Raw genomic sequence first — 16,704 nt, forward strand, 5'->3', positions numbered from 1 at the left:
TGCATCTTTGTATATAAATTAGCGGACTGTTAGGAGATCATCTAAAGACATTTCTACTCCCCTGGTCACATATTTACAAATGAGTAAATACGTTAATTTGTCTTAGTCAGAAAACTCACAATTTCTATATCTGATCCTAAATATCATGGTGGCAGCATTGAGAACTCATTTATTCTCTTTTACTATTTTTGAAGGTGCTGCCATTATAAAAGTCTCTGCAGGAAAGTTTAATCATATTTCTCTTGCAGGCACTTCACTTCCCCAAGGGGCCCACGCTTTTAAATTCAGGCTTAAAATCCCAGAGGGGTATGTGGGAATTTCTGGTTTCATGCATTAATACCGTGCTGTAGTTTGCTTTTACAAATAACTAGATTCTGTTTTTTAGGAACATGCCTTCGTCCTTCCAGGGGAAACATGGAAAAATTGTCTATGTGGTTGAAGCAAAGATATCTAGGAGCTGGCATTTGCCTTCTGCAGTACAAAAAGAGATCAAGTTTGTTTCTAAGGCATTTCTAAACACTCCTCAAGTAATGGTAAACACTACAATGATGTGTTACAAATTTGACATCTGGATTACAATTGAGTTGATCTGAAAAAAAAAATGTCTGTCTGGTTCTTTACAGTGTCCACAATCTAGTTCAGTGAGTAAAGACGTCGGTGTTTTCTCTAAGGGACAGGTTCAAATGTCTGCTACCATTAGCAGAGGAGTTTGTTTTCCAGGTAAAACATCTGCAACTTACAAAATAAAATGTGAATAGATTTAAAAATTGAGCTTATTGTTAATATTTGCTATTGACAGGTGAAACTTTATCTGTTGTTGCCAAAATCTGTAACTCTTCCTCCAAGAACATAAAACCCAAATTTAAACTTCAGCAGAAAATAGTGTACAGATGCGATGGCAAGACTAAAACCTGTGATGAGACTCTGTTCAAAGAGGTCGGGGTCACTATCCGTCCAAACTCAGAGCAAACTGCCTCCTGCCAGTTGAAGATTCCTAGTGATGCCATCACCACCCTCCGTAACTGTGATATCATCTCAGTTGAATATAAGTTAAAGGTATAAAACTATGTCATAGGGATTTCATGGTGAACTTTGGTTGTAAATGTTTGTAGGTAAATAATAGATAAAGAAAATGTGTGTCTTAACCTCTTAAATAATTGTCTGTGAAGGTTCTCAGTCATCCAGGTCATCGTAGTCAAAGGAGCTTGCAAAGAAAAGCGTCTGGACTTCTTTAAGTTTACTTGAAGACGTTTCACCTCTCATCCGAGAAGCTTCTTCAGTTCTAAGGTCAAATGGTGGAGAGTCCCAGATATAAACCTAGTGGGAGTATCCCCCCACAGAGGGACAAAAGGACCCCCTGATGATCTTCTAATCGCCTGAGCCAAGGTGTGAAACTGGGTGTGGGTCCCAATCAGCCAGAGTTTCGGGTGTGTTCATTGTGAAACCTGGCCCCACCTTATCATGCGAATTCCTGAGGTCAGATGGCCCAGGATGTGAGTGGGCGTTAAGGCGTCTGGGAAGGGATCTCAAAACTGGATTATAGATGGCAGAGAGTTGGTGTCGTAAACCCCCGCCTCTGTTCAAAGATGGTCGCTCACAGTGGACATAGATGGCTTCTTTCACTCCTCTTTCAAACCATCTGTCCTCTCTGTCCAAAATGTGAACATTGGCATCCTCGAAAGAGTGTCCTTTATCCTTAAGATGCAGATGGACTGCTGAGTCTTGTCCTGTGGAGGTGGCTCTTCTGTGTTGTGCCATGCGCTTGTGAAGTGGCTGTTTGGTCTCTCCAATGTAGAGGTCTGGGCATTCCTCGCTGCACTGTACAGCATACACCACATTGTTAAGTCTGTGTTTTGGCGTTTTGTCTTTCGGGTGAACCAGTTTTTGTCTGAGCGTGTTGCTGGGTCTGAAATGCACCGGGATGTCATGCTTGGAGAAAACTCTCCTAAGTTTTTCTGATACACCGGCTACATAGGGGATGACAATGTTGTTGCGTCTGTCCTTCTTATCCTCCCTCGTTGGTGTCTGGTCTTCTTTTCTGTGCCTCTTTGCTGACTTTAAGAACGCCCATTTAGGATAGCCGCACGTTTTGAGTGCTTCCTTTACATGTGTGTGTTCCTTCTTTTTTCCTTCAGGCTTAGAGGGAACATGTTCTGCCCGGTGGTGTAGGGTCCTAATTACTCCAAGTTTGTGTTCCAAAGGGTGATGGGAGTCAAAGAGGAGGTACTGGTCCGTGTGTGTGGGCTTCCGGTAAACTTCGATGTTGAGTTTGCCGTTCTCTTCAATGTGCACAGCGCAGTCCAGGAAAGGCAAACAGTTGTCCTTTGTGTCTTCCCTGGTGAACTTGATGTTTTTATCCACAGCGTTACTGTGCGCAGTGAAGGATTCCACTTCTTGTGTCTTGATTTTGACCCAGGTGTCGTCCACATATCTGTACCAGTGGCTGGGTACTCTTCCTTTGAAAGAGCCAAGAGCCTTCCTTTCCACTTCCTCCATGTAAAGGTTGGCTACAATAGGTGACACGGGGGAGCCCATGGCACAGGAAGAGTACCCAGCCACTGGTACAGATATGTGGACGACACCTGGGTCAAAATCAAGACACAAGAAGTGGAATCCTTCACTGCGCACATTAACGCTGTGGATAAAAACATCAAGTTCACCAGGGAAGACACAAAGGACAACTGTTTGCCTTTCCTGGACTGCGCTGTGCACATTGAAGAGAACGGCAAACTCAACATCGAAGTTTACCGGAAGCCCACACACACGGACCAGTACCTCCTCTTTGACTCCCATCACCCTTTGGAACACAAACTTGGAGTAATTAGGACCCTACACCACCGGGCAGAACATGTTCCCTCTAAGCCTGAAGGAAAAAAGAAGGAACACACACATGTAAAGGAAGCACTCAAAACGTGCGGCTATCCTAAATGGGCGTTCTTAAAGTCAGCAAAGAGGCACAGAAAAGAAGACCAGACACCAACGAGGGAGGATAAGAAGGACAGACGCAACAACATTGTCATCCCCTATGTAGCCGGTGTATCAGAAAAACTTAGGAGAGTTTTCTCCAAGCATGACATCCCGGTGCATTTCAGACCCAGCAACACGCTCAGACAAAAACTGGTTCACCCGAAAGACAAAACGCCAAAACACAGACTTAACAATGTGGTGTATGCTGTACAGTGCAGCGAGGAATGCCCAGACCTCTACATTGGAGAGACCAAACAGCCACTTCACAAGCGCATGGCACAACACAGAAGAGCCACCTCCACAGGACAAGACTCAGCAGTCCATCTGCATCTTAAGGATAAAGGACACTCTTTCGAGGATGCCAATGTTCACATTTTGGACAGAGAGGACAGATGGTTTGAAAGAGGAGTGAAAGAAGCCATCTATGTCCACTGTGAGCGACCATCTTTGAACAGAGGCGGGGGTTTACGACACCAACTCTCTGCCATCTATAATCCAGTTTTGAGATCCCTTCCCAGACGCCTTAACGCCCACTCACATCCTGGGCCATCTGACCTCAGGAATTCGCATGATAAGGTGGGGCCAGGTTTCACAATGAACACACCCGAAACTCTGGCTGATTGGGACCCACACCCAGTTTCACACCTTGGCTCAGGCGATTAGAAGATCATCAGGGGGTCCTTTTGTCACTCTGTGGGGGGATACTCCCACTAGGTTTATATCTGGGACTCTCCACCATTTGACCTTAGAACTGAAGAAGCTTCTCGGATGAGAGGTGAAACGTCTTCAAGTAAACTTAAAGAAGTCCAGATGCTTTTCTTTGCAAGCTCCTTTGACTCTTAAATAATTAATAACTACTATGAATATAAGACGCTGCATAAAAAAGCTTAACAAATAATAATTATATGTCAAATTAAAAAAGTAAAATTGGTAGTTTTATAAATTGCACTTTTAATTTGATTGTTACTTTAGTCTGATTTGATTCTAAATCGCTGACTTTTTCCAGGTATATCTGGACATTAGTTTTGCCTTTGACCCAGAGGTGGTGCTTCCACTGGTCATCATTCCTTACAGATTTGCAGCCATTCAGCCTGGGGAGCCTGTGGGCCCTTACCCACCCGGGAGAGCCTGGGCTCCAAGTTACAGCAACTACCCTTCCCTTGCCTTCCCCACTGGATCAGGTGCTTGTCCCTCACTAGATCCCGCTCAGCATGCAAACATAACAAGTGGCAATTTTAACCAGTGGCCACAAGGTGCTGCTCCATACGGGTTTTCAGTTCCAGGATTCACATCACCTTCAGTACCTGCATACCTTCCTGCTACGCCTCAGTTTCAACAGGGAGAACCATCTCTCTCAAATCCATGTCTTTCCCCTGAACTGGTTACTGAGCAAATTAATAAACTAAATGTGAGCAGTAAGTGACACCTTAAAAATAACTGTTAAGGTGAAAACCAAATTGGTCAGAGGCTATTCCTCAAACTGTAACTTTTAAAGTATCTGAAAGAAAAGAAAGTGGAATTAAATCATGTCATTGAGCCCAGATTTCACCTGTTGATGGCAGAAGAGGTCCAGCATGACCAAATGTAACAGTGCAGACAGTTCTTTGATTCATACTGCAATCTCTGATCTCAAAAGAGGTCTTTGAGTCTCTTATTATATATTTTTTGTTGATCCAAAGGTCAAAGGAGCTTGCAAAGAAAAGCGTCTGGACTTCTTTAAGTTTACTTGAAGACGTTTCACCTCTCATCCGAGAAGCTTCTTCAGTTCTAAGGTCAAATGGTGGAGAGTCCCAGATATACACCTAGTGGGAGTATCCCCCCACAGAGGGACAAAAGGACCCCCTGATGATCTTCTAATCGCCTGAGCCAAGGTGTGAAACTGGGTGTGGGTCCCAATCAGCCAGAGTTTCGGGTGTGTTCATTGTGAAACCTGGCCCCACCTTATCATGCGAATTCCTGAGGTCAGATGGCCCAGGATGTGAGTGGGCGTTAAGGCGTCTGGGAAGGGATCTCAAAACTGGATTATAGATGGCAGAGAGTTGGTGTCGTAAACCCCCGCCTCTGTTCAAAGATGGTCGCTCACAGTGGACATAGATGGCTTCTTTCACTCCTCTTTCAAACCATCTGTCCTCTCTGTCCAAAATGTGAACATTGGCATCCTCGAAAGAGTGTCCTTTATCCTTAAGATGCAGATGGACTGCTGAGTCTTGTCCTGTGGAGGTGGCTCTTCTGTGTTGTGCCATGCGCTTGTGAAGTGGCTGTTTGGTCTCTCCAATGTAGAGGTCTGGGCATTCCTCGCTGCACTGTACAGCATACACCACATTGTTAAGTCTGTGTTTTGGCGTTTTGTCTTTCGGGTGAACCAGTTTTTGTCTGAGCGTGTTGCTGGGTCTGAAATGCACCGGGATGTCATGCTTGGAGAAAACTCTCCTAAGTTTTTCTGATACACTGGCTACATAGGGGATGACAATGTTGTTGCGTCTGTCCTTCTTATCCTCCCTCGTTGGTGTCTGGTCTTCTTTTCTGTGCCTCTTTGCTGACTTTAAGAACGCCCATTTAGGATAGCCGCACGTTTTGAGTGCTTCCTTTACATGTGTGTGTTCCTTCTTTTTTCCTTCAGGCTTAGAGGGAACATGTTCTGCCCGGTGGTGTAGGGTCCTAATTACTCCAAGTTTGTGTTCCAAAGGGTGATGGGAGTCAAAGAGGAGGTACTGGTCCGTGTGTGTGGGCTTCCGGTAAACTTCGATGTTGAGTTTGCCGTTCTCTTCAATGTGCACAGCGCAGTCCAGGAAAGGCAAACAGTTGTCCTTTGTGTCTTCCCTGGTGAACTTGATGTTTTTATCCACAGCGTTAATGTGCGCAGTGAAGGATTCCACTTCTTGTGTCTTGATTTTGACCCAGGTGTCGTCCACATATCTGTACCAGTGGCTGGGTACTCTTCCTTTGAAAGAGCCAAGAGCCTTCCTTTCCACTTCCTCCATGTAAAGGTTGGCTACAATAGGTGACACGGGGGAGCCCATGGCACAGCCCTGTTTTTGTCTGTAAAAGCCTTCGTCGTATTTGAAATATGTAGTGGTGAGGCAGAGGTCTAACAGTGTGCAAATCTGATCGGGTGTGAAGTTGGTCCTGTCCTCCAAGGAGCTGTCTTCTTGTAGTCGTTTTCTGACAGTCTCCACGGCCTCCGTGGTGGGTATGCAAGTGAAGAGAGAGACTACATCAAAGGACACCATGGTTTCATCTGGATCCAGGGTAAGTTTCTGGACCTTGTCGGTGAAGTCGGTGGAGTTCTTGATGTGGTGTGGGGTGTTCCCCACAAGAGGAGCAAGGATGGTAGGAATTTGTTTAGCAATGTTATAAGTGGCTGAGTTTATGCTACTGACTATGGGTCTGAGTGGGACAGCTTCCTTGTGGATTTTAGGAAGTCCGTAGATGCAGGGTATGGCATCCCCTGGGTAAAGGCGGTGATATGTAAGGCGGTCAATATGTAAGGCGGTCAATAATTTGATCCAAAGATTCCTCTGTGGTCGTTGTTTTTGCCTAGATTTGGGAGGTATAGTATATCATCTTTCTCTACTGTAAATGATTCAAAATGCAGCTCCTGGATTCTTAAGTTGTATGAAAAAAGCAATACAAAACTCATGACAATTAGTTTGTAAAGGGAATAAAAAGTGCAGTGTGCTAAGGGTGGCATTATTAATTAGAGCTAGCGGTGTGTGTGCTTTTTTCATTTCTTTTTTCAGGAGCATGCGTCTGCAGGTAACTAATTAGTGTGTAAATTTGCTGTGAATTTTACTTTTACAGTTATTTTTTTTGTCTTTGCTACATTGTACCCATGTCTGATCTTTGTTGCTTGACTGTTGTCAGTGGGTTTCATAACAGCATCATCAGACAGTTGTTTATGTCAGTAATTTCCCAGGATATGCAGACATTTGTCTCATAATTGGTAGTGTAGTTGAAACAATTGGTAGCAATAAAGATAACTTCATATCAAAATATGTATAACACTGTATTGTAACTGCTTTATTTATTTTCTATTGTTAGATTTTATCCGTGTTTGTTTTTTTGTTTTTCATTTTTTCCTTTTATAATTTTATCCCACAATTTTCATGCTGTTTATCATTGTTGTGCTTTTTGCTTGGTTTTCATTTTTTTATGCTTGTCTGTGTTTTACTTTTTCTTTGGATACAGTTAATGTAAAACTGCCAACTGCACTTTTAAATGTAGTATAAAAATGAAATTGACTTGGTGTATGTAATTATTGTTCACATATTTAGGACGAGAAAGCCTTCTTGCAGTGTTATCCTTAGGAGAGAGCTGCATTTTATCTTAAAGAATATTTAATTGTTGCATAAGTGGTTCTATGTATGCTGGAGATGTAAGGTTCCAGAGGTGAAACACTTGCCAGGGCTTGTGGCTTATGCATTTTGTGACGACCTGCGTGGTCTCTGTTAAATCACTTAACGGTCATTTTGTATACTTACCTGATTTGTTGTCAGATTTTTGGCCACAAAAAGGCTACACACTAATTCCGACTATGGCAGATAATAAAACTAAAATCATATTTAGCTCTCTATAGAGGTTCGAGCAGGCTATACATTTAAGTGCGTGGCTTTTTTTCTTTTCTTTTTTTTTTACTGCAACTATATACTGGCCAGTGGTTGCCAGTGGACTCCCACACTGAAGTCCAGGCCCTGTATTTTAAGTGATTAGTACTGGTTGAAGCTCAAATAATAATCTGTAATAAAAAACATTTTGACCTGAACTACTGGTAAGTAGATGCAATCTAACATTTCTCTTGATATTTACATCAATAAAATTGTTGAGCAATTGCAAGATTCGAATTTATTTTTGAGAGTGTACATTTTCCAGGCCGTAGACAAAGTCTTCATCCAGTGATCTATTGAAGGTAACAGGAAGAAACTATCAGAGATGCCAGTCACAGACCTGAAGATGTCTTTGGTCCTCCAAGGTATGGAGGCCTATCTCCCCCACCACTTCCCCTACCAGTGGCAGATGCCCTCAGACATCGGTGCATTGGTGGTTCTTTGTGTCCGGGGATGGGTGTCCAGGCTCACTCCTTGGTGGCTGCTTATCGGGGCCTGGAGCCTGGGGCTCGCTCGGGCGACTTCGGGGGTGGGGTGCCCTCAGCCTCTCGGCCTGGGGCTCGGTCACTCTGGCACAGCTGGCTGCCGGCGGAGCTCACGGGCACGTCACTGCAACCCCCCCTGGCTTCTGCTCCGCGGCTGCTGAGTGACCCCTCATCTGGGACTCTCGTCAGCTCTTTCTGGGATAGTGGCGCGGCTGCCCCTCTGTTGGTCTTCCTTGGTCTCTTGTGTTCTGAGGGCCTCTGGATGTCTGGAGTTTTGATCTCCTCCATACCTGCTTCCTGCCCTGGAGGACTGGGCTGTGGCTCCCCACACCCACTAGCAGATTATTACATGAAGGAACCTTTTAAAAACAAGCACGTTCATGCTCACAGGTGTACACACGGGTGCTCACACACACAAACGACACCCTTTTTGTCTCCTACCTCAAAGCACACTATGCGCTGTCGATCTTACGTGCTGCACAATAATGTTTAATATGTAGTATTTACCGTTATATTCCCATATGTCATCGTGATGTTGTTTATTCTATTGCTCTCATTTTCTTCTGCTTGTTTTCTTTTTTCATTCTCAACAGGTGAAATTAAAAAAGTATCTACTGTTAAAAAAAAAGAAAAAAAAAAAAGGAAAATGTGCGCTGTAGCAGTTTTTTGACCATAACATTGTGATATGTTAGCTTTGTTTGTATGTACGAGTCAGAAATAAACTTGGACAGCTCACAAAAAAAAAAGAAAGAAAAGAAGATGTCTTTGAATCTTTGAAAGACAGAGAGTCTTGGAACATCTGCAGGATGTTGAACTGTCAGTTATTGTGTCATTTGAACTTTATGTATGCTTTGAACCTAACCTGATCCATTAAAGTACACCTTTGGGGTGTTCCCTAAAGCTATAAAATACATCAACAACAGTTCTTAGAAAGACACTCTCAGAAGGAGCTGCTGTCAATCTACGGCATGTAGAAGCAAGGTACTCCCCTTTGAGAAATAAATGTTTTTATTTTACATACCAGAATTAGTGAATCTACAGGGTGGGCCATTTATATGGATACACCGTAATAAAATGGGAATGGTTGATGATATTAAAGTTTGTGGCACATTAGTATATGTGAGGGGGCAAACTCCTCAAGATGGGTGGTGACCATGGTGGCCATTTAGAAGTCGGCCATCTTGGATACAACTTTTGTTTTTTCAATAGGAAGAGGGCCATGTGACACATCAAACTTATTGGTAATGTCACAAGAAAAACAATGGTGTGCTTGGTTTCAATGTAACTTTATTCTTTCATGAGTTATTTACAAGTTTCTGACCACTTATAAAATGTGTTCAATGTGCTGCCCATTGTGTTGGATTGTCAATGCAACCCTCTTCTCCCACTCTTCACACACTGATAGCAACACCGCAGGAGAAATGCCAGCACAGGCATCCAGTATCCGTAGTTTCAGATGCTGCATATCTCGTATCTTCACACCATAGACAATTGCCTTCAGATGACCCCAAAGATAAAAGTCTAAGGGGGTCAGATCGGGAGACCTTGGGGGCCATTCAACTGGCCCACGACGACCAATCCACTTTCCAGGAAACTGTTCATCTAGGAATGCTCGGACCTGGCACCCATAATGTGGTGGTGCACCATCATGCTGGAAAAACTCAGGGAACATGCCAGCTTCAGTGCATAAAGAGGGAAACACATCATCATGTAGCAATTTCAAATATCCTGTGGCCTTGAGGTTTCCTTTGATGAAGAATGGACCCACTATCGTTGTACCCCATATACCACACCAAACCATCACTTTTGTTGTTCCAACAGTCTTGGAGGGATCCATCCAATGTGGGGTAGTGTCAGACCAATAGCGGTGGTTTTGTTTGTTAACTTCACCGTTCACATAAAAGTTTGCCTCATCACTGAACAAAATCTTCTGCGTGAACTGAGGGTCCTGTTCCAATTTTTGTTTTGCCCATTCTGCAAATTCTGTGCGCCGATCCGGATCATCCTTGTTGAGATGCTGCAGTAGCTGGAGTTTGTAAGGGTGCCATTTGTGAGTAGCTAATATCCGCAGAAGGGATGTTCGACTAATGCCACTCTCCAGTGACATGCGGCGAGTGCTACGCTGTGGGCTCTTGCTGAATGAAGCTAGGACAGCCACTGATGTTTCTTCATTAGTGACAGTTTTCTTGCGTCCACATTTTGGTAAATCCAACACTGAACCAGTTTCACGAAACTTAGCAAGCAGTTTGCTAACTGTAGCTTGGGAGATGGGTGGTCTCGTAGGGTGTCTTGCATTGAAAACTGCTGCAATGACCCGGTTACTGCGTTCACCAGATATCAACACATTTTCGATCCGCTCCTCACGTGTTAACCTCTTCGACATGTCAATGGCTGTGAACAAAGAGAAACTTGTAAATAACTCATGAAAGAATAAAGTTACATTGAAACCAAGCACACCATTGTTTTTCTTGTGACATTACCAATAAGTGTGATGTGTCACATGGCCCTCTTCCTATTGAAAAAACAAAAGTTGTATCCAAGATGGCCGACTTCTAAATGGCCACCATGGTCACCACCCATCTTGAGGAGTTTGCCCCCTCACATATACTAATGTGCCACAAACAGGACTTTAATATCACCAACCATTCCCATTTTATTACGGTGTATCCATATAAATGGCCCACCCTGTACTTCTACATTAATGTGAAACCTTTTTCCCTCTTCACAGCTAAATTAATGTTACTGGCTATTGATTGATGCTATAGTTGATCTGACCCCTATCCTTTCATAGTTGTGTGGTATTATTTTGCAATTTCTTTTGTCATTTTATGGCATTACATTCGTACATTATAATATTGTAATGGTAATAACACGTCTTTCCAATTTTGGCCCACTGTTAATGTTAATGAGCATTAAGTTTGCACTTTTACAAACTATCAGCAACCATACAATGGCTCTTTTGAGAAACTTATCCAGAATTATATGTTCTCCTGGCTGCAAATGATACTTTATCCCAGGATAAGAAGGAGAAAAACATGTAGCAGGGGAACATGTCTTTTCAAACCCTGCAATGCCAGTCACATACCACATGTCAGTTTTTGGAATATTGAATTGCTCTGCAAAGGAGACAGCTGTGCTGTTTTTTGTAATGTACCTTTGAGCCCTGTCCCCTTGAACCAAAGTTCACATTACAGGTATTCAAAGACCTGCAGCTAGAAGGCATTTCTTTTTCTGAGAAAAACACACATTCTTGGATATTATGGCATGGAGGAACATGTGCTGCATGTTTTAAGAGACTTATCATTTCTGGTTGAATAAATACAGAACATATCAGTTTAAATGTTACCAGGACAATGATAGTTTTATAGCAGCAGAATAAAGAATAAAAATAGTGCAGTCCATAGCACATAAACAACATAGCTAAAGTGAAAGTGAAAGTGCCACAGGCTCACTTAGTGTGGAACAGACTTAAACTGAATAACACCAGCTTGGTAATACCATTTCTTTTTTTCTTTTTTTTTCTTTTTTCTTTTTTTGCCTGTCCCGTTTGGCTCTTTTGCCATCAGAATTATTGTCTAAAGGCGAAGAAAGATGCCCAACGGATTTACTTTACCAAATTGACCATCCCAGCCTTGCCGTAATGGTCCATTTGATTCACCTTTTATTGTTTATTTTATTTTCACTTGCTGAATACGGGACAGACTTGACTGGGGGAAAGAAAGGGGAGAAAGAAAGAGGGAAAGAAAAACAGCTGAGAAGAGGGACGGGAGAGAAGGGCAAAAAACAAAAAACAACAGAATAAGCAGAGAAAAAAAAAATACATATATCGATCACCTGGATCACCTGTTGAGAAAGAAAAAAGAAAACAAGCAGAAGAAAACAAGAGTAATAGAATAAACAACATCACAATGATATATGGGAATATAACGGTAAATACTAAATATTAAACATTATTGTGCAGCACGTAAGATCGACAGCACACAGTGTGCTTTGAGGTAGGAGCCAAAAAGGGTGTAGTTTGTGTGTGTGATCACCCGTGTGTACACCTGTGAGCATGGACGCGCTTGTTTTTTTAAAAGGTTCCTTCATGTAATGAGAGGGTGTGGGGGGCCACAGCCCCGTCCTCCAGGGCATGAAGCAGGTATGGAGGAGATCAAAACTCCAGACATCCAGAGGCCCTCAGAACACAAGAGACCAAGGAAGACCAACAGAGGGGCAGCCGCGCCACTATCCCAGAAAGAGCTGAGGAGAGTCCCAGATGAGGGGTCACTCAGCAGCCGCGGAGCAGAAGCCAGGGGGGGTTGCAGTGACGCGCCCGTGAGCTCCGCTGGCAGCCAGCTGTGCCTGAGTGACCGAGCCCCAGGCCGAGAGGCCGGGGGCACCCCACCTCCGAAGTGGCCCGAGCGAGCCCCAGGCTCCAGGCCCCGATAAGCGGCCGCCAAGGAGTGAGCCGGTGTGTACCTGGACGCCCATCCCCGGACACAAAGAACCACCAACGCACCGATGTCTGAGGGAGTCCGCCACCGGCAGGGGAAGTGGTGGTGGGGGGAGATAGGCCTCCAAACCTTGGAGGGCCTGAGATGTCCCCAGAGAGGTGGCGTCTGATACCCAACCTGACATATAGACACAGACATACAGGCACACACAGATACAAACATCCATTCCCACCCTCATGCTCTCATATGCACTTACTCCACACTCAACCAACGTGGAGACAGACATAAAGAGACGCTGTACACACAATCACACTCCCCAAGCGTACTCTACGAACCGGGTCTAGGTACCCTTGCCCCTGGAGGGGGGAACTGCACCCAGACCCAGGTGGTGTTACCCTTTTCCCTGCGGTGGGGAGAAGCAGACCGCCCCGACTCCGCAGCAGCAGGGAGGCCCCACATTCCAGACCCCAGTCGGACGGCCAACTCCTCCTCCTAGCCCCCCGCTCCAGCAGGCCGCAGAGAACGGGGGTGTTGATGCATGTGTGTTCTAAGGTGCATTTAAAACCCAGGAGGGCATGGAGCTACCTGCCAGAGAGCAGCAGGTAAGCGCATAGCCCCTCCTGCTAGCCCTCAATGTCTTTTTGCAGTTTTTGCAGTGACTTCCTATTCCTCTTTCACTCCGGCCAATAATGGTTAAAGCCTTGTGAATTAGTTTGTTGATCCTGTTGGCATCTCTGGCAATGGTGTTTAGCTACCATAATGTTTTATTGGATTATATTTGATGGCTTGGGTCCCAGAAAGATTAGCAACCACTGTTGTGGAAGCTAAAGGAGTTCCTTAATAAATAAATAAATAAATAAATAAATAAATAAATATAAGTGGCACCTTATTGATTGGAGTTGGTTTATTTTGTTCAGCTTAAGCAGGGAGTTCTGATTTAGTTATATTATTGTGGTGAATATTGTATTTAAGCAACAGTTGACGTAAATTTAATTTCATATAAATTTCATATTAAATGTATAATTTTATAACAGTATTTGTATTTACATTGCATGTATATGACAAACTGTATTATTTTTCTTGTTACTGACCCACACACACAGACTAGAGGTCTAATCAAGTTTAATTTCTTTCTTTCTTTTCTTTTCTTTTTTTTTTGCCTGTCCTGTCCAGCACTGTAGCAATCAGAATTACTGTCTGAAGGCAAAGACAAATGCCCAACAGATTTATTTTCTTGAGTGGATCATTACAGCTTTTGGTATACTGGTGGATTTTGTTGTCATAGTTTAATCGATCTTTATTATTTATTTATTTATTTATTTATTTATTTATTTAACTTTTACATTTTTACAGTCAGAATGGACTGGGCTGGGGGACAGGAAAGAGAAAGATGAGAAAAAGAGAAATTGGGAACTGAGTTAACGACGGAGAGAGAAAGAAAACTAGAGGAGAAGAGAGACAGAGAGAAAGGACACTGAAAATCTGTTTAATCACCTGCTGAAAAAAAAACAAGAAAAAAGAAAACAACACAAGAGGCAAACCACAGCAACAGCCAACATAAGCACAAGTAACAGTAAATTATAAATATTGAATGCTGCAGCAGCTGCAGTGATGCGGACGCTGTACCGGTCTGTTGTGGTGAAGAGAGAGCTGAGTGTAAAAGCGAAGCTCTCAATTTACCGGTCGGTCTATGCCCCTACCCTCACCTGTGGTCACGAGCTGTGGGTAGTGACCGAAAGAACGAGAACGCGAATACAAGCGGCGGAAATGGGCTTCCTCCGAAGGGTGGCTGGCCTCTCCTTTAGAGATAGGGTGAGAAGTTCAGCCAACCGGGAGGGGCTCAGAGTAGAGCTGCTGCTCCTCCACATTGAAAGGAGCCAGTTTAGGTGGTTCGGGCATCTGACAAGGATGCCCCTTGGGCGCCTCCTGGGCGAGGTTTTCCTGGCATGTCCCATCGGTAGGAGGCCCCGGGGCAGACCCAGGACACGCTAGAGAGATTATATCTCTCGGCTTGCCTGGGAACGCCTTGGTATTCCCGCGGATAAGCTGGAGGAGGTGGCTGGGGAGAGGGAGGTCTGGGCTTCTCTGCTTGGGATGCTGCCCCCGCGACCGGGCCCCGGATAAGCGGAAGAAAATGGATGGATGGATGGATGGATGTTACTGAGCAACATACAAGACTGATAATGCATGATATGTTTAGAGGAAGCAGCCAATCTAGATAGCGTGTGTCTGTGAGTACCTGTTTGTACACACCTGTACATTGCATGTCATATACATGCAATGTAAATACAAATACTGTTATAAAATTATACATTTAATATGAAATTTATATGAAATTAAATTTACGTCAACTGTTGCTTAAATACAATATTCTTTTTGTACAGGTGTGTACAATATTCACCCTCTGAGGAGGAGAAGCGTCTATGTTTTTTTTTTTTCTGGAATCTGTCCAGGGTGCACCCCACCTGTTGCCCTGTGGTAGTTGAAATAGGCTCTGCATGGGGAAGAGAATGGATAGATACTAGAACACCAAGAATACCTGTTGAATCAATTACATTTTTTAAACTTTGATTTACTGAGAAACTAAAGTTATTCCCTTGTCTCCTGTGGGACAATACGTTTTAATGTTGATTCAGTTCAAAGAATTCAGAGCTTTAACATGTGGCCACCACTGATTAAATCTACTGGAACATAGATGTTTATTTTATGGGTCTGTGCGCTTTATCACCAGATTAACATTTTTCTGCACCATTTATTTTTTGGTCTTTTCCCAACAGCGTTGCATTTTACTTTTATACTTTTATGGTTTTTGTAGATTTTTCTGTGGAGGAAAAGGTATATGGCATGGTGGTGGTTTGTCTTAATTCCTGCTTCATAAATAGAAGTTTTTATTTCTCAGGAGATCTACATTATTAAAAAACTAAACTAACATTTGGTGGAATGCTGTATGAGCATTGCAAGTGTTCTGTTGAATCTCATTTGGCCACAGACAATCTTTAGTCAAGCATCTGTTATAGAAACTGTGGGAATGTGTGTTATCAAAACCAAAGATGCTAATCATAGCCATGAAGACATTAGCATTCAAGGCTGGACAGTTGCAACATACTTTGCACCATCAGCTACTGTGCTGTTTGTATTTAAGTACGCTTTTGATTTAACCAACCCATTCCAAAAACTGTCACAGAGCTGGAGCCAACACCCTGTCAAAGAAAGAGACTTGGTTCTTAGAAACGTATACGAAGAGAATTCCTAGAAGCAGACTCTCAGACTGAGCAATTATCAAGTTATAACATGTGTTCGCAAGATACTCCCTTTTTTGAGCCTTTTAAGTGCACTTGTTTTGTTTTCCTTTTACATAGCAACACCTGTAAATGTCTGTGGACAGTAGAGAGTAAAACGTTGCTTTTTTGTTACTGGCCATGGTTGAATCGATCCCCACCCTGTTGTGTTTTTGGGGTGATTTTATGATACTTTGTTTGTCACTGTGGTGTCTCATTTATACATTATAATATCGTAAAGGTAAGAACAAGTCTGGCTTTTCAACTTTGGGCCCCTCGTTACTGTTAATGTTCTATATCATCAAAAGCAACAATGGCTCTTCTGAGAAACACTTTTTCAGAGGTTGAATATATGTCCTCAAGGCTGCAAATGACACTCTTATGCTAGGATTAATGACCTGAGAACATGTCTTCTCAAACCCTGAGCTGCCAATCAAATTCCCAAGGATTGGTGTTGGAATACTGAACTCTAAACTTTAAACAGCTATGTGATTTAGACTAATGTAGTCTTTGGGCCTACCCTGCAACCCATTTGAGCTCTTCTTTAAGAGTTATTCCAAGAACCGCAGCTGGAAGACAGTGTTGTTTCCAGGAAAAGCTTTTTCAATTCTTGCATGTTGTGACATGTAGGAATACTTACCTGTGTTTGTCTTCTTTGCGCATGTCTCTTTCTCTCTCTCTCTGTGTGTTTCTTTTATTATATGCATAATTGTATGGTACAGATTAACACTTTAAATAGTGGATTAGCCTGACTTTATTTTTGCTCAAGGCATACATGCTGTAATATTTTTTTTTGCATTTCCCTCTTGCCAAAACGTACATATGAGATGTTACAAGATGTTTGATCCCACTGTTTGTATTCAAGTCCCATCAAAATTTTAAAGGGCATTTTGTTCTGACATTTTGCAAGAGATACATTCTAGACTGCTGGCTC

General features: G+C 43.1%; 1 protein-coding gene across 1 annotated transcript; it reads left to right on the plus strand.

Annotated features, from left to right (window-relative positions):
* Positions 1 to 241: 241 nt before the first annotated feature.
* LOC146376007 (arrestin domain-containing protein 3-like) lies at positions 242 to 4,390 on the plus strand. Its single transcript, XM_084946755.1, has 5 exons — positions 242 to 306; positions 386 to 533; positions 624 to 720; positions 800 to 1,056; positions 3,974 to 4,390. Exons 2-5 carry the CDS (start codon positions 390 to 392, stop codon positions 4,388 to 4,390), a joined length of 915 nt encoding a protein of 304 aa, XP_084802881.1. The 5' UTR covers positions 242 to 306; positions 386 to 389.
* Positions 4,391 to 16,704: the final 12,314 nt, after the last annotated feature.

This window comes from Perissodus microlepis, chromosome 12 (assembly GCF_051167445.1).
Source record: "Perissodus microlepis isolate ML-2025 ecotype Zambia chromosome 12, ASM5116744v1, whole genome shotgun sequence".
Lineage (NCBI taxonomy): Eukaryota > Metazoa > Chordata > Actinopteri > Cichliformes > Cichlidae > Perissodus > Perissodus microlepis.